General features: G+C 31.0%; 2 protein-coding genes across 2 annotated transcripts; both read left to right on the top strand.

Annotated features, from left to right (window-relative positions):
* The first annotated feature begins 5,010 nt into the window (after positions 1-5,010).
* Positions 5,011-5,890, top strand: LOC111613918 (cystatin-1-like). The gene is made up of 3 exons (XM_023355266.1): positions 5,011-5,238; positions 5,570-5,680; positions 5,757-5,890. The coding sequence occupies exons 1-3, from the start codon at positions 5,053-5,055 to the stop codon at positions 5,850-5,852; spliced, it is 393 nt and encodes a 130-aa protein (XP_023211034.1). The 5' UTR covers positions 5,011-5,052; the 3' UTR covers positions 5,853-5,890.
* A 4,605-nt stretch (positions 5,891-10,495) lies between these two features.
* On the top strand, positions 10,496-12,720 carry LOC111613921. The gene is made up of 4 exons (XM_023355269.1): positions 10,496-11,554; positions 11,631-11,699; positions 11,796-11,885; positions 11,970-12,720. Exons 1-4 carry the CDS (start codon positions 10,610-10,612, stop codon positions 12,078-12,080), a joined length of 1,215 nt encoding a protein of 404 aa, XP_023211037.1. The 5' UTR covers positions 10,496-10,609; the 3' UTR covers positions 12,081-12,720.
* The last annotated feature ends 2,672 nt before the right edge of the window (positions 12,721-15,392 follow it).

Below are 15,392 nucleotides of genomic sequence, written 5' to 3'. Positions count from 1 at the left end.
TATTTTTTTAAAGCACGATTGGTTATAAAATTAAGATGAAATTCAATAGTATTATTAATAAATGTTGTCAATGTAATGCTCATTTTATAATAAGTAATAAATGTGTAGATATATTTTTAATTTTAAATAGCTTTCAAAAAATTCCAAAAATAAGATTTAAAATTAATTATTTGACAATAAACTATATATATATAAATTACGTGCCTATATATATAGGCACGTAAACAAAGTATTCATAGAACTAGTACATTTTGAAGGAAAATAGTACATTTTTTGAAGGCGCTTCAGTACGTTTTGAAATTTTATTGCGGCAACACTGTCCAGAGGACATTTTTTATGGGAAACTGCTCATATTAGAAATTACAAACGTAAAGAAAACTTGGAAAACTCCTTGTGGCCAGCCCGTTGGCGAGGTGTGAACCCGAGAGCAGTGTTTGATGGTTTTACCCACTCGACTACTGGTGGACAAGTTAATGCAGTTGTAAATATACACTCGCATTTGTATGCAATATCACATACAGCCTGCATACTGTACCTTAAACATTAACTTTACGATACTGCTCAACAATACAGCAATAAAAGCATTATTAGAAAACTGCAGACAAAATTTACAAGAAACAGAGATGTCAATACTGTTAGTAATGTCATGAAAAGGTGTTTAGCTTTTGTTATACGATGCCTCATTCAGAGCCAACACTTTTGTTAACATCCTCTTCGCAAAAGGTCTGCATCTCATTCAGATGCTCTATCAGTTGTATTTGAAATGCATCTTTAGACGTCCTCGTACATTTTGTTAATTAATTAATAAACGCTATATTGAGTTTTAAAGATTTAAATATGAAATTTTTCATATAAATATCATCCGAAAAAACGTTGTATCGAGAGATACGTGCATTTTAAGAAGTTTACATACTAAGGAATGTTTTCTCGACAGAACTGGGGAAACGTTCTATCTCAAATTCTTGTATTCGAGTCTCTATTTAAGCTCAAAATATCTGAGAAATAGCAATTTAGTACTCAATTTGATCTCTACAGATATGCTGATGCCGCGCACCCTAGTGTCTGTCTGTAATGACCGAATTACCATATAATTACATGTTAATGTGATATCCCGGGCCACAGTTTTTAAAAATTAATAATTTAAAGTAAATAATTCGTTAAATAAAGTTTTGAAAAAATGAAAAGGAAATTAACAAGATTCTGTCAGTGATAACACTTCCTTTCCAGGTGACACCTCTTCCTGAGAGGACAACTCATCGAGGGAAGTACTAGAGAAAGAGAAATCACGGATTGGATCATGCCCACAGACCATCCGATTTTGCCTTTTTTGGAAATATCCTGTCTCGGAGGAGAAAACGAATCTTATAGAAAGGGAAAAAAGATTGCCAGGCCCAGCTTAGTTTCGGTTCTAGTGATTGCCTCCCGAGTCGTCCAGTCACCTTCTCCCGCCAAAGTTCAACACGAGAAAAATTCGGAAGTTCGTTAACTTTAGAGGAAAAAACAAGGTAAACGGGACCTGTCTACCCAGAATTCAAGCTTTCAGGGACTTTTATTGACGAGGTAATTATCAATCCTCGGCAAAGATGTGAACTCTCGCGCAGTTAGGCGCGGTTAGATTAGTAAGAATAATAGGACAGGGATTGCGAACCTTTTTGCAATCCCTTTTGTCAATCCCTGTCCTTTTCGAGTGCTCGTGCCATATAGTATGCAAACATAGCTTCAAAGATGTTTATGGGTGCCAATATTTTAGATGTCGGATAACGATATTTAAAGAAATCAAATGAATATACTTTAATTAGAATAAATGTAAAAAAGCTGATTGAAAAAAGCTCATCAACAAGTTGCTTAACTTTCCCAGTAACAATTAAAACTGCATTTGGGGCGCCATCTGTTATAATATTTTATTATTAAAAATGTTTATATTTTTAATTACAGTATTATAAAATGGCAAAACCTTAATTTTGAGGGCATTCTTTCAAAGGAGAGAAGACATAACCCTAGCCTTTGAATGGATTTTAAAAAGAATATTGTAAATGCTAATAACGAGTAAAATCGTAAATAAGTCCGACCCAACTGGAGATATGATACAAGATCCTTTTTATCTCTCTTCTCTTTCCATCGACCTTAACCACAAAGATTTATTAGCATCAATCCCCAATACAAAAACTTCAGGAAAAATTTGAGAAATTTTCGACAAAAAGCACAGGAGTTATTAAGTTTCAAATAGGGTAAACAAGATCGTATCTCCACACACTAACATCCACATTTAAAAAAGAAAAACCCGGATTTTGTTTTTCGCACTTCTTGACGTTTAAATGGCCTATAAGTCAAAATATGTAAAAATGTGGGGGGGGGTTAATTTTTCAACCGATCGCCACGCTTTCCCACTGTTATGAATAAGAAACCCGAATAAGTCGGGGAATACAGAGCCGAAGAAGGTAAACTAAAAAAAAAAGGGGAAAGCCTGACATCGTTTTCGAGCTAAATGACAATGCCCATGCACACTGACATGATAAGGAGCCCTTCCTTACGAAAGTTAGCAAAGAAAAAGAAAGAAAATCATTGCGTGTACCTAACAGAAAATTGGCACAAAACACAACAGAATTTCCAGTTCCAACAGGTGCAAAGAACGACTCTTGCAAGTGTGAGGATCGCTTCATGACAGTTGGCAAGCATAAAGATTGCATTCTGGTGTGGCCAGAAACCGTTTTTTTCTGATCACATACACGCACACGCACACAGACACACATTTACATACATCCAAACACCGGCGCTCGGGTTAGAGAAGGAACTCTAATTCATATGTACTAAAATACTAACTGAAATTCTTTTAATTACAAAAATGCAACACGCCTTTTCAATTGTACCCCTGTATGACAAAGTCGCGTGATATACCTAGTAATAAAGTACAGAAATGTTAGTAATTTTTCTACCTGGATGATTTGGTCGAATAAAATTATCGAAAATTTTGGTACTGACAATTTATCTTACATTTTTCAATATTGTATCATAAATACAGTGGAACCTCTGTATACGTCTGCTTTAGAATACGTCCAATTCGGAATACGTCCTGTTCGGACGAAACAAATTTTGCTCGGTATACGACTTTTATTCGGTATACGACTTAATTCAATTATACTTGCCATCTATGAACAATTAGCATTATCGGTGTACTACACTAGACTAGACGTTCGCGGTGCTAAGGTTTATAACTTTGTTAAATTTCTTCTGATTTTAATTTGTAAGTAACATTTTATTATTTTTATTAATCATGAATTGCAAAAGGGCAACAGAAAAATAAAAAAATGACTAGAATCACAACGGAACTGAAAAAAGAGATTGTTGAGAAATATGAAGGTGGCACGCGTGTTCGAGATTTAACGAGATTTAACTGTTGCATTCCGTATTCCGAGAACGACGATATCGACAATCGTGAAAAATAAAGACATTATTAAATTTGCTAACGTTGCGAAAGAGGTTAAATCAATTTCTAAACAGAGATCGAAGACATTAGATCATGTCCAGAAATTGCTTTCGCTTTAGATAACTGAAAAACAGTGTGCCGGCGACAGCGTATCGGAAGAAATTATTTGCGAGAAAGTTAAAAGAATACATGCTGCTCTCATGAAAAATCAAGCAGAAACTAGTCAGGAAAGCGAGGTGTTTAAAGCCAGCCATTTTTTTACATGAGAACGGATTAATCATTTTTACATTACTTTTTATGGGAAAGGTTGGTTTGGTATACGTCCTATTCGGTATAAGTCCAAACTCCAGTAACGGATTAAGGTCGTATACCGAGGTTCCACTGTACTGTATTTACAATGTATATATAAATACAGTATTTATGACCCTCAAACCCAATCATAGCTAAATCTAGAAGCCACAGTTTTATGTAATTCTCCACGAAATCAATTGCACACGAATTTTATTCATATTCAGGGTGGCTATAATTAAAGTTTCCTTATTCAGATCAGTCTGTATGTGTAACTAATAAACGGACTGACACCAAAATTTGTACACGATCCGTGTATAGGATGGAAAAAGGGATTTTGCAGAAAGATAGTTTGAAAACTTCCGCTAGAGGACACTTTACAGGAAAGTACGAGAAATAAACACAGGTGACGTTTCAATCTGTTATTTTACATAACGAATAAAATGTGCTGTTTCTCGGTGTTTACCGTCTTCAATCACACCGTTCATTGCCTTTAAGTTTTATTCCTAAACAATGGGTCACACATTGAGCAACATTCCTTATATCAGTAAATAGTATCTTCAGAAGGCATGATTCTTGAGGAACGAATAAATGCGTTTTTGTTGTTTTGTTGACTGTATTTTCCTGTAAAAAACCTTTAGAAGTTTTTGAATTAAATTTTGTTTTGAAAAAATCCTTTTTCGCATCTTTTGCATAATTTCGTGCATAAAATTTCAGATATCAATCCTCTTATTGTCTATAGACTGCTCTATAAAGAAGAGATCCTGTACATAAAAAATTTCAATATTTTCATGCATATTGATTAATATCCCGAATGGTTCCTGTTATAATATTTATTTTTGAGTAAATAATTAGTATTTTAGTGAGATCCGTTTAATTTGTTGCTTGAAAGTCGTTGTAAACCGGAGTTATCAATGTAATACCACTGTCATAAGTAGAATATTCTCAATTATTTTAAAACTAATTACTTGAAGTAACAAATTATCTGTACGATTAAATAAATAATAAATTATTAATTAATTAAAAGGTTTAATTAAAATTAGGTGGATTTTCATATCAACGATAAAGTATATCCGTCTGTCAATATCTTTTGATAAATGTATAGATATCAGTTGATACTGTTTGAAGTAAAATAACAGCTGTCACTCTTCCATCATTAAAAACCATGAAATAATTCCGTTCCAGCTGATAAACTGTTACGTAAATGGCATTACGTGGTGGGAGCCAACATATTTTTATCAGATTTTGTAATCAATTCCGATAACTTTATACATTTCTTATATATAAATTACATTTTTTGAAACTTACTCCACTCTTCTTGTACATCTCTAAGGCTCAACATGAAGGCTTGGTTCGTATTTGCTCTCCTTGTCTGCTACGCTGCAGCTGTTGGTCAGTGGGAAGATCTTGATGTTAATGATGAAGAAGCTCAAGATCTTGCAAAAATAGCTGCTATAACAGTTAACAGGCAGTTTAAATCTCGCAATCATCATAAATTAGTCGAGATTGTTCGGGTGAGAAAACAGGTAAGAGCCAACATTTTACATCTGAATAGGTTATTAAAACATTAATAGAATATCTAATTATATCTAATTGTTTTGTTGATAGTTTTTACTGTTTTATAAATTAAGCAAATGTGTACGTTCTGGGTTAAAGTGCTCTTCCAGTTGTATTATACTAAACTGCCTTCCCTAGAAATTATCTTTCATGTATGTTCTCATGTGCCTATCTGAATATTTTATCTATTGGAGATAGGAACTATTATAGATTATGTTCTGTATATGCTATTACCAGTAACGTCCATAAATATTCATGTATTGAAATACTATTTTAAATTATATATTATTCATTTTATAGGTAGTCGCTGGCTTTAAATATGAAGCTAAGATTACTCTACGTGAAACTGACTGCAAGAAGAGTGAAACAACCTTTGAAGATGCTAACGATTGCGATTTCAAGGATGGAAGCGTAAGTTTCACGTATGTTTTTATTTTATTTTAAAGATAAACATTAATAAATAACAATATTTATAAACAATTTCCAGTTTGTGAAGTATTGCACCGTTACATTATGGGATCAAGTTAACAAAGAAGATAAAAAACTGATACATTTCTCATGTAGTTCCCGTCCATTCCAATGAAGCTTTATTAATAAATAAAATATAGAATAATTTGTGAATTTTTTCAGTGAAATATTTACAAACAAATTAGTTTTACATGGATTATATGCCAAAACTTGATAAACTTCGAATTTCAATTAGAACAGAATAGCTTTAGAAAAAAGAATATTAATACAGTCGAATCCCCTATAAGACGGTAGATACGTTCCGTTCTTTATGAATCAATTTTGTACGAGTCCTTGCCAATCACAGCCCGACACGCGTGAAGTTTAGGGACTATGGCTGTTTGAAAGGTTTTCTTCCATAAAATTAATCGATTCTAGACTAATTCGACTCAACATTTCCAAAACACGTATATTTTTTTGGGAATAATCCGTATAAACTATGCTATAAACAAAAAATTGTAGGATTACTTACCGAGTGTGCACCGTTCGACGTCGCCATTGCTCAAGCTCGTTTTCGTCATGGAGCAGCGCACCAAACGGCGGGCGATTTCTGATAAGTTATTTTTCTGCGAGAACTTCGTTGAACTTTGGAGACATCATTAATATAAATAATTTTTATGGCCGTTGAATAAAAAATGTTTCTTTTACAAGAAATGTATAAAATTAGTGCTGTATTAGACTTATGGTACCTAATTTACATACTGTACAGACGATAGTAAACTTAACTTACTCGCCTAAACTCTTTGTAGCGTGGCGCTGGACAGCGGAAAGTAGTTCGGCTGCCCGATGACGTTTTACCGAACAATAGGAGTTTTTTTACCATGTTTGTACGGATACCGTCGCAATTTTTTCGCCGTCATATAGGAATCCGAACTATAGGAACCCGTGTTATAGGTGGTCGACTGTATATACATCATTATTACTCACCATCCTGTAAATGAATATTTGTACATATAAAGTGCGCATTTTCTGAGATGAAAGCAATTAAATATACCAGGAAAACCATTTATTATTATTATTATTTTGAATAAATTACGTTTAAAGATTTGATAATATTTTACCCTTATACGAATAGAATAATAATTATGCCAAACCTCATTAACTAAAGCTTAAGAAAAGTCAAATTATAATCCATATTCATAAGTTATTTTCCTATAGACAAGTAGAAAACTTGTCAGACTGCCTCTAATTAAATTTTTATAGCAATAAAAACATTTTCACTAAACATCTATTTTATTATTTTATTAATTTTTATAATTATTTATTTAAAAATGAAAAAAAAAAATATATATATAACCTTTATTCCCTAAATTAGTCAAATCTTTTTACTAATACTTTAACCGAAAGTCTATTTAAAAATTTAATGCTCTTATCTAAAATAATTTCGACAATTTTTACGTCATAATACATTACTTTATTAAAATTTACACGTGTGAAATGTTTACCTTGAAAATACAATTACAAAGACAAGTTTTTATGTCGAATTCTATAGAGGGCCTGACAAAATGTGTTAGAATCCGGCCCAGTCAAAAAAAATTTCACAAATTTTTCGTCCAGATATGTTGGGCCTCGTATCTTATCATCTGTCAGGGACAATGTGGATCTGGCCGAGTCTACGACGAGTAACTTTTTCTCTATTTGTACATTTATTGTTATTATACAAATAAACAATTTAATAGTTTCTGTCTAAGAATTTAAAAGCCAATCAGTGATGAGTAGATAAAAATACTGGTAACTAGCTGGTCGTGAGTTGGAGCTTCGCCAATGCGCCGGCACGTGGTGTATTCCGGGTTTCCTTTATGTACAGTAGACCCCCTATAACACGGGTTCCTATAATTACGATTCCTATAAGACGGCGAAAAAATTGCGACGGTATCCGTACAAACCTGGTAAAAAAACTCTTATAATTCGGTAAAACGTCATCGGGCAGCCGAACTACTTTCCGCCGTCCAGCGCCACGCTACGGAAAATTTAGGCGGGTAAATTGAGTTTACTATCGTCTGTACAGTATGTAAATTAGGTACCGTAAGTCTGATACAGTACTGTAATTTTATATATTTCTTGTGAAAGAAACATTTCTTATTGAACGGCCATAAAAATTATTTATATTAATGATTGTTTCCAAAGTTCAACGAAGTTTTCGCAGAAAAATAACTTATCAGAAATCTCCCGCCGTTTGGTGCCTGCTCCGCGACGAAAACAAGCTTGAGCAATGGCAACGTCGAACGGTGCACACTCGGTAAGTAATCCTACAATTTGTTGTTTATAGCATAGTTTATACGGATTATTCCCAAAAAAATTATACATATTTTGGAAATGTTGAGTCGAATTAGTGTAGAATCGATTAATTTTATGGAAGAAAACCTTTCAAACAGCCGTAGTCCGTAAACTTCACACGTGTCGGGCTGTGATTGGCAAGGACTCGTACAAAATTGATTCATAAAGAACGAAACGTATCTACCGTGTTATAGGGGGATCGACTGTATGTAATATCTACATATGTTCAGTTTTCCATAAAAGTACCTCTCGTCAGTGTCACGTTGCCATAACTAAATAAACCACAAACCTAAGAATTTAATACCATGTCTCATAAATAAGTTTTTGAAAAATTCCTAAATTTCATATTATATTCTATCGACTTCTGTCTTTGGATATTGTCCTAAGTCTTGTATGTTTACTTTAGTTTAATAAATAACATTAGACAATGCTGGAAAATATATTTGAATGTCATTGAAGACTCTCTAATATTTATTTACTCAATGTAGCAGAAAATGCCAAATATTTCTAAGCGGAAAGTAATATAGATTGCATACAGTAACAATATAATATAATCTTAATTAATTTCAAATGTTGAATATATTAGAATGTGAATAAGGATTGTCCATGAAATACGTGTACAATTTTGGAGCCATTTTTTGATCCCTCCCTGCAAGTTGTGAACAATTGCGTACTTTCGGAAAACCTCTCACCATTGATTATGTGTATAATCAATGGTGAGAGGTTTTCCGAAACAAAAATGTTGATTTTGTTTGTAATCTTTATTCGCCTTTTATCAGAGATAAAAAATTAACACCAAGGATACTCAGAGAGAAAAACAATCATTTACTTTTCTAAATTAAGCAATGCATATAGGATGATTTTTGTACAAATATTTTCACCCCTTCAGGCTATAAAACAAAATGATCAATATATTAGTATTAATATAAACTTACAACTGATCTTTATTCAAATCTGATAATATCCCAAAATGTGCCTTATATCACCATTCATTTTGTCTCTTTTTATGGACCATCGGAGCTTGAAAAAAACAACCTACGTATACATGTATGATTGCCACACGTTCATTAAATCTACTCAAATACATACCGTTTTTATAGTGGAATTTAACATTATACTGAAACACTATCTCGAACATTACATATAAATATAATTCCTTGTTTAATACAATTGATCAGGTTCTAATTGGTAAATATACACTAAATTTAATACAAACATTACGACTGTTTAATAAACTATGCCAAGTATATTCAAATTACACACCATAGACAGGAGTTGGAGCAGACTTAGCTTGAGTTGAAAGGATCTATGTCAGATGAAAGGGATAAATCACAGTAATAAAAGTTGTTTAAAAAGTAAAACAATAACCTTCCAACTCAGGCTGTGTCTTTTACTGAACGAAGTATAGTGCTCTATTTGCTGAAATAAAACTTGTTGCTTTTCAGTGTAAAAATCGACTCTGAAAATACCGTCAACACATATGTAAAATGTTATGGTGCTCATAACTATGTTACGCAGCAATATAGTGTGTCGCGGCATCCCAGTTGAAAATAATTGCCCTATAAATATTCATAAAATCACGGTGACAAACATGTTTATTCAAATAGACAGGGTTCCTGATAATTTTCCTATTGAACTCAATTGGAAAATAATCATTTCAGAACTCACAAACGAAGTAATGATAATAATTTTAATTTAAGAAATATTGTTTTAAATTAGAATACTTTTGATATTTTATATTATCTCTTCTCAATATCATTTTTCCATTAAAATATGGTTAATTTCGTATAGTGCTAGTAGCAACGTTGTTTGTTAATTGTCAAAGAACAGAAATAAATGATAAAAATCCATTTAAAAATTATTAAACATTATAGATTTAACGTTATAGCAATTAAAAATTGAGAAAATTGTTCATAAGGTTGAAATTTTTTCCATATTTTACATCACGTTCATTTAATTTTATGGTAGTAAAGCATTAAGAGACATAAAATTTACATTTAAAAGGTATGTGTAATTGAGATGTTACGGACTGGAATGTTAAAAGCAGTGTTATGCACTGGAATGTTAAAAGAAAAATTGATTAAAACTTTATGTTTGAAATTTTCTCTTTAGAAAGTAGAAAGCTACTCTTAAGAAATAAACCATATGAAAATACCATAAAATCAAGAATAAATATTATTAAATTAAGTACTTTCCTACCATAAAAGAACCTTGAATAGAATAGCAATTTAGTCGAAATTTACCTGCAAGCACGTTCAGATAGCCGATTAAAATATACTAATAATTTACTTTTTTATATAGGCCATTATCTTAAGTGTTTTAGTTCATATATCATTAATTCTTTATTTATTGTCATAATTCGTTTAAAATCTTATTTATCATTTATTATAGCATTATATTCATTCCTTCTCATAACAGGAATTTACTCTACGATGCAAATTTGTTTGAAAATTTATGACTGAAGGACAAAGAAGGTAATTGCATAATAAATATGTTGGTAAGTCATTTTAATTAATAAATAAATCGATAATTCATTATTGTGTTTTAGTACTAAACATGTATTCAACAGAGAGAAAAGAGGTTTGCTTCAACTGTCTTTTACAACCTTGCTTAAATTTTGCAATAATTTTTGGTATAGAACCACTGATTCCTTGTAACTGTCAAGTGAGACAACCTTCGACGTACTTTCATAAAGTTATAAAGAAATACTACATTAAAACAATTGAAATACTTTCATGGGAACATTTTGTGTTGGCGATATTGGAGCTTATACCAACTCATATTTTTAAATGCCCCTGTGAATCTGTATTTTCTGTAATCAGTATTGGAGCAACAGAATTTAAAATTGGAGGCTTAATTTTATCATTCGTTAGCTCAACGATACTCACGTTTTTTAAACATAACAAGACTAATGTAGATGTAAAATTGAGGCATCCGATTTTTCAGAATGAAAAGGCATTCTACACAATTAATAATTTATCATTATTGATATCTGTAATAGTAATTTTCTTGATCTCTTCGATGGCAATAGTAAATTCGTTTATCTTGTATCCTGCTTGGCGTATGGGAGCAACATTTGCAAGTGAAGCTTTCATTTGTTGCATAGAATTTGGAATATGGGTCAGTTACCTTATCGGTGGAATTGCTATTTTTTTAATACTAGCAGGAATAATTGGATTTGTAATCATAAAGGAATTTCAACAGCTGTCCTCAGAACTCGCATTGTTAAGAAGAAACCAGAATAACCTTCAAGTTCTATTAGAAGAAACCATAGCCCGTCAAGACGATTTATGGCGTAACGTATCACAAATGAACAATAAATTCAATTATGTATTAGTTATAATTCATACCAGTGTCACATTCGGAACCAGTTTCAGCTATTACATGTATCTGTATATAGATATGGATAAATCTGTCAAATACATAATGTTTGGCTTAGTTATTATATCAACTTTTGTTTGTATCATTTACGGATTTCTTCTCTGTTATGCCGCTTTTTCGGTATGTTCAATGAAAACAATAGTTTATTGTAATTATTGCTATTTTTAAAAAAAATAATATTATTGTTGCTTTTTAGATACAGAATACCTTTCAAGATATTCGTGGGGTTGCAGCGAGCAAGCTTTCTGTACAATTTCAGTTAAAAGTAAGTTGCATTATTACTAGTGAAATCATTCACAAATCATTATAATTTATATTAAATTTTATCTCATTCTTAAAATGTATTTCTTGAAATATATAGGTCCTGGATTTCATGAAACGTTTTGGAAAGTGCTCATTGGCTATATCAATAGGAGGTTGTTTCAATATCACTAAGAACTTTCCCCTGAAGGTATAGTTTTCAAATATTTGAAGAATAACTTTATAAAAATGAAATAATAACAAACCCTAATAATAATTTACCCAATTTTTTCAGCTGGCAAAATCCTTGCACTCAGTTTTTTCAAGTTTGTTAAAACTGAGAGATGTTTCTTATCAAAGCAGAAATCATGATGAAATTTTAACTTGCAATAATACTTATTCATAAAAATCCAATCGTGATACAATATCGAAATTGTCTGATATAATTTAGTGCAAGTTTGTATGTAACCGAGTAAAATACAATGTGACTAAAAATTCGCTAATCACTGTACTTATTGTTTTAGATGCAATAATGACTAAAAGTATTCAAGTTGATTCCTGCATAACGAGTGGAGTTTGTTTTGTTGGGGGTGTAATCAGGAAGGAAGTAATTCTAACATCTCCAGTTAGACTTCACGGAAAATTAAATGAAGCTGTTAGCAATTTCCTAGCGGAATTTAAGAATACATTTATTAACCTGGATAACAAGCTTCACTCGTTGTTTGGGGTCAGCATGATTATTTCCTGTCATTATTGCATGTGAAATAATGACACTGATTACCCCATTTGGCAAGCGACATTTTGGCCACAGTCTGTAGGCTTCATCACGCTTACACATTTAGGAATTTTTCCTTGCAACCAACATTATAATCTTAAATTGCAGCGCAATTTTTTAAAATATTCTAGTAAATTTTAATAAATGCATGTTTAATTAAGGTGAAAGTTTACTGAGATACGAAGGTTTAAAGCAATGGCTGACTTTATTCCTTTGTATATACTAAACTATCACTGTTCATTTCGAAAGCATGGGCAATTTTTTATAAAACCCCGAAAATTAAGCTTTTTTATTTTATAAAAGTTAAAAATATTATAATATACTAGCTGCAAGGACCGGCTTCGCTGGGCAAAAAGTAACGATAGTGAAAATTCGTTCTGTAATCGAACCAATTCGAATTTAAATTCGAATTCGAATACAAATTCGAATTTAAAACGGTTCGAACATTTTTAAAATCGAAATAGAAAATCTTCGAAGTCAACCACTTTGAGTCCTCATATCTCCCGCACCCTTATAGCTATCGAAATGCAACCACCATAGTGCACAAATGGAGATTTGGGGCTACTACCACATACAAACACCATCCATGTGCGATGTGTAGTTTTCGCTGAAAAGTGAAATATAGAGACACACACGTCCGTTTTATATATATATATAGGTTAGTATAAAAACATTTTAACAGCCACACATGGCGCCACATTCAGTTTTAAATATTGCCGAGAAAGTTAAGCAACTCATTGCTGCATAATTTTTACGTCTGTTTTACTTCACGATGTAGACAAAAATGACTTCAAATTATTGAAACATCCACTTTACTAAGTACCGTATTCTTTATACATTCGTTTGCTAATACGCGTTTTAAGTTTCCTTCCCTCTTCTATTGGCTAAAATACAAAATCATTGTTATGATTTCATACAGTATTATTAAACTTCATAAAATTTTTCTACATATCCTGATTCGCATCTTATATAATCAGTGCTATTTGTTTTTTATATTAAAACTGACATTCAATTTACTAATATTCTGTCAATAATTTACTGCATACATTATACATGCATATTTATTATTCAATAAAATTTTACTTATACGTAGTTTTACAACAATATTTTATTTATTCACTTATACTTTAATAGGGACTTTAATTTACATAGATGTTTTATCAAAGATGCATTTGACACATTCATTGTCCATGATATTAACTTCACAAAGGTTCCTTACAGTATATAATAATTGATATAGCACGTTATTTAGTCTTCATTTCCTGTTTATGTTTATTATTTATCACTTATTATTATATGGAGTGTTGTATTATCTTTTTGTTTTTATTTGTCTATAAATAAAGGAACTACATTTAATATGTAAATGGAGTACTACAAGAATAAAAATATTTATAAGTAATTTCCGATTATCTATTTATAAACGAACAATTAATATTTTATTGTCTTGAAATGAAATATGTGAAACGTATCCTTAAAAATAACACTTCTAATATTTGATGATAATATTAACTATTGCCTATTGATTATAAATGTTGTTAACCTAATTAATGGGTCGATGTTTTCTGTTTACATATTCATCGTCAAAAAATTTCATTGTAGTGTCATATATTATTAGCGTAATAATATATAACACTACAATGAAAAATAAAAACGATAAAATTGTATAATTGATTAGTATTTGGTGTATTAATCGGATGTTACGCATATTTATTTATTTTTTAATTAAATTAGTAAATTGTAAGAAAAGAGAGCTAGAAGTATAATATGTCGTATTTCGAGTTATTAAGAATAACGTGTCTAGATTGGAAGTAACCATAGAGAAAAAGTTGCATAGATTGAACACCAACATGTAGTATATTCAAAAATGTTCAAATGAAAATATTAATCTAGAAGCACTTCAATTATCTTAACATATTAGAAAACATATAATAAACCATGACATATGTATTATAAAAGCTGTAATTATAAAATCAATAATAAAATATAAGAAATGTGGAATAAAGAAAGTAAAAAAATTTATAAAAACACATTAAAATATAAATATTTATGATACTGTTATAGAAAATAAAAATAGAAATACTAGAAATTAATATGCAAGATAAACACCAGTTTCATTTTAATAAAAGAAAAATTTTGAAACATCATATATAAACGGGCATAGCTGAAGTACTCAGATATAAATTACAAGGAATTTCTATAAATGACGAAGTAGAGAAAACAATAATAAAATGTAAGCTTCTATAGCTTCTGCTATAGGAGCTTAGCATTAAGCATTTTCTTTAAATTTCGTTTTTAAAACTGCATATGTGATAGTATTTTACAGAAAATCGATTAAATTTATAAAGGTGAAAAAGTGTTTGCAACATGTTTAGTTTTTTTCTGATATATTCTGCTTATAATAATAGAATATCTGATTATTAACTAACGATTATTACGTAAATGAATTGTGCTGTGTGACGCAACGGGATACGTGCATGAAGTGGCTTGACGCATCAAATGTGCAGGAGTTATAGTTTTATAAACAGTAGGATCCGATCTAACGGTAAGAAAACAAACCAAAATCTTGAGTTAATGTCTAACAAGACACCAGAAACTATAAAATTATAAACTTACGTAACTACGAAGCATGTTTTCAATGTTAGAAGATAATTCCTGATATCACTATTCGCTTGTTAGATATATGAAAAGCATATAATATATTTAAAAAAATTGTAAAATTGACAAGAATATGATAAAGTGCAATCATTACTTCATATAAAAGTTAAATTTCAACTAGGTAAAGCAATTGATATATAAATATACTTAAATGAAAGTGATTTACATTTTCGATTCACATTATTAAAACAATGTTCCATCATAGCTATAAGACTGCACTCATCCATATTTGCACCAACGATTGGTTGAGGAGAGAGAGAGAGAGAGAGAGAGAGAGAGAGAGAGAGA

This window comes from Centruroides sculpturatus, unplaced genomic scaffold, assembly GCF_000671375.1.
Source record: "Centruroides sculpturatus isolate CEXI.00-Female unplaced genomic scaffold, Cexi_2.0 scaffold1724, whole genome shotgun sequence".
NCBI lineage: Eukaryota > Metazoa > Arthropoda > Arachnida > Scorpiones > Buthidae > Centruroides > Centruroides sculpturatus.
This window is presented reverse-complemented; position numbering and strand designations above follow the sequence as displayed.

Coding starts and splice junctions, on each gene's coding strand:
- LOC111613918 (XM_023355266.1), top strand. CDS start 5,053: ATGAAGGCTTGGTTCGTATTTGCTCTCCTTGTCTGCTACGCTGCAGCT. Junction 5,239..5,569: donor TTGTTCGGGTGAGAAAACAG/GTAAGAGCCAAC, acceptor TTCATTTTATAG/GTAGTCGCTGGCTTTAAATA. Junction 5,681..5,756: donor GCGATTTCAAGGATGGAAGC/GTAAGTTTCACG, acceptor AACAATTTCCAG/TTTGTGAAGTATTGCACCGT.
- LOC111613921 (XM_023355269.1), top strand. CDS start 10,610: ATGTATTCAACAGAGAGAAAAGAGGTTTGCTTCAACTGTCTTTTACAA. Junction 11,700..11,795: donor CTGTACAATTTCAGTTAAAA/GTAAGTTGCATT, acceptor TGAAATATATAG/GTCCTGGATTTCATGAAACG. Junction 11,886..11,969: donor CTAAGAACTTTCCCCTGAAG/GTATAGTTTTCA, acceptor CAATTTTTTCAG/CTGGCAAAATCCTTGCACTC.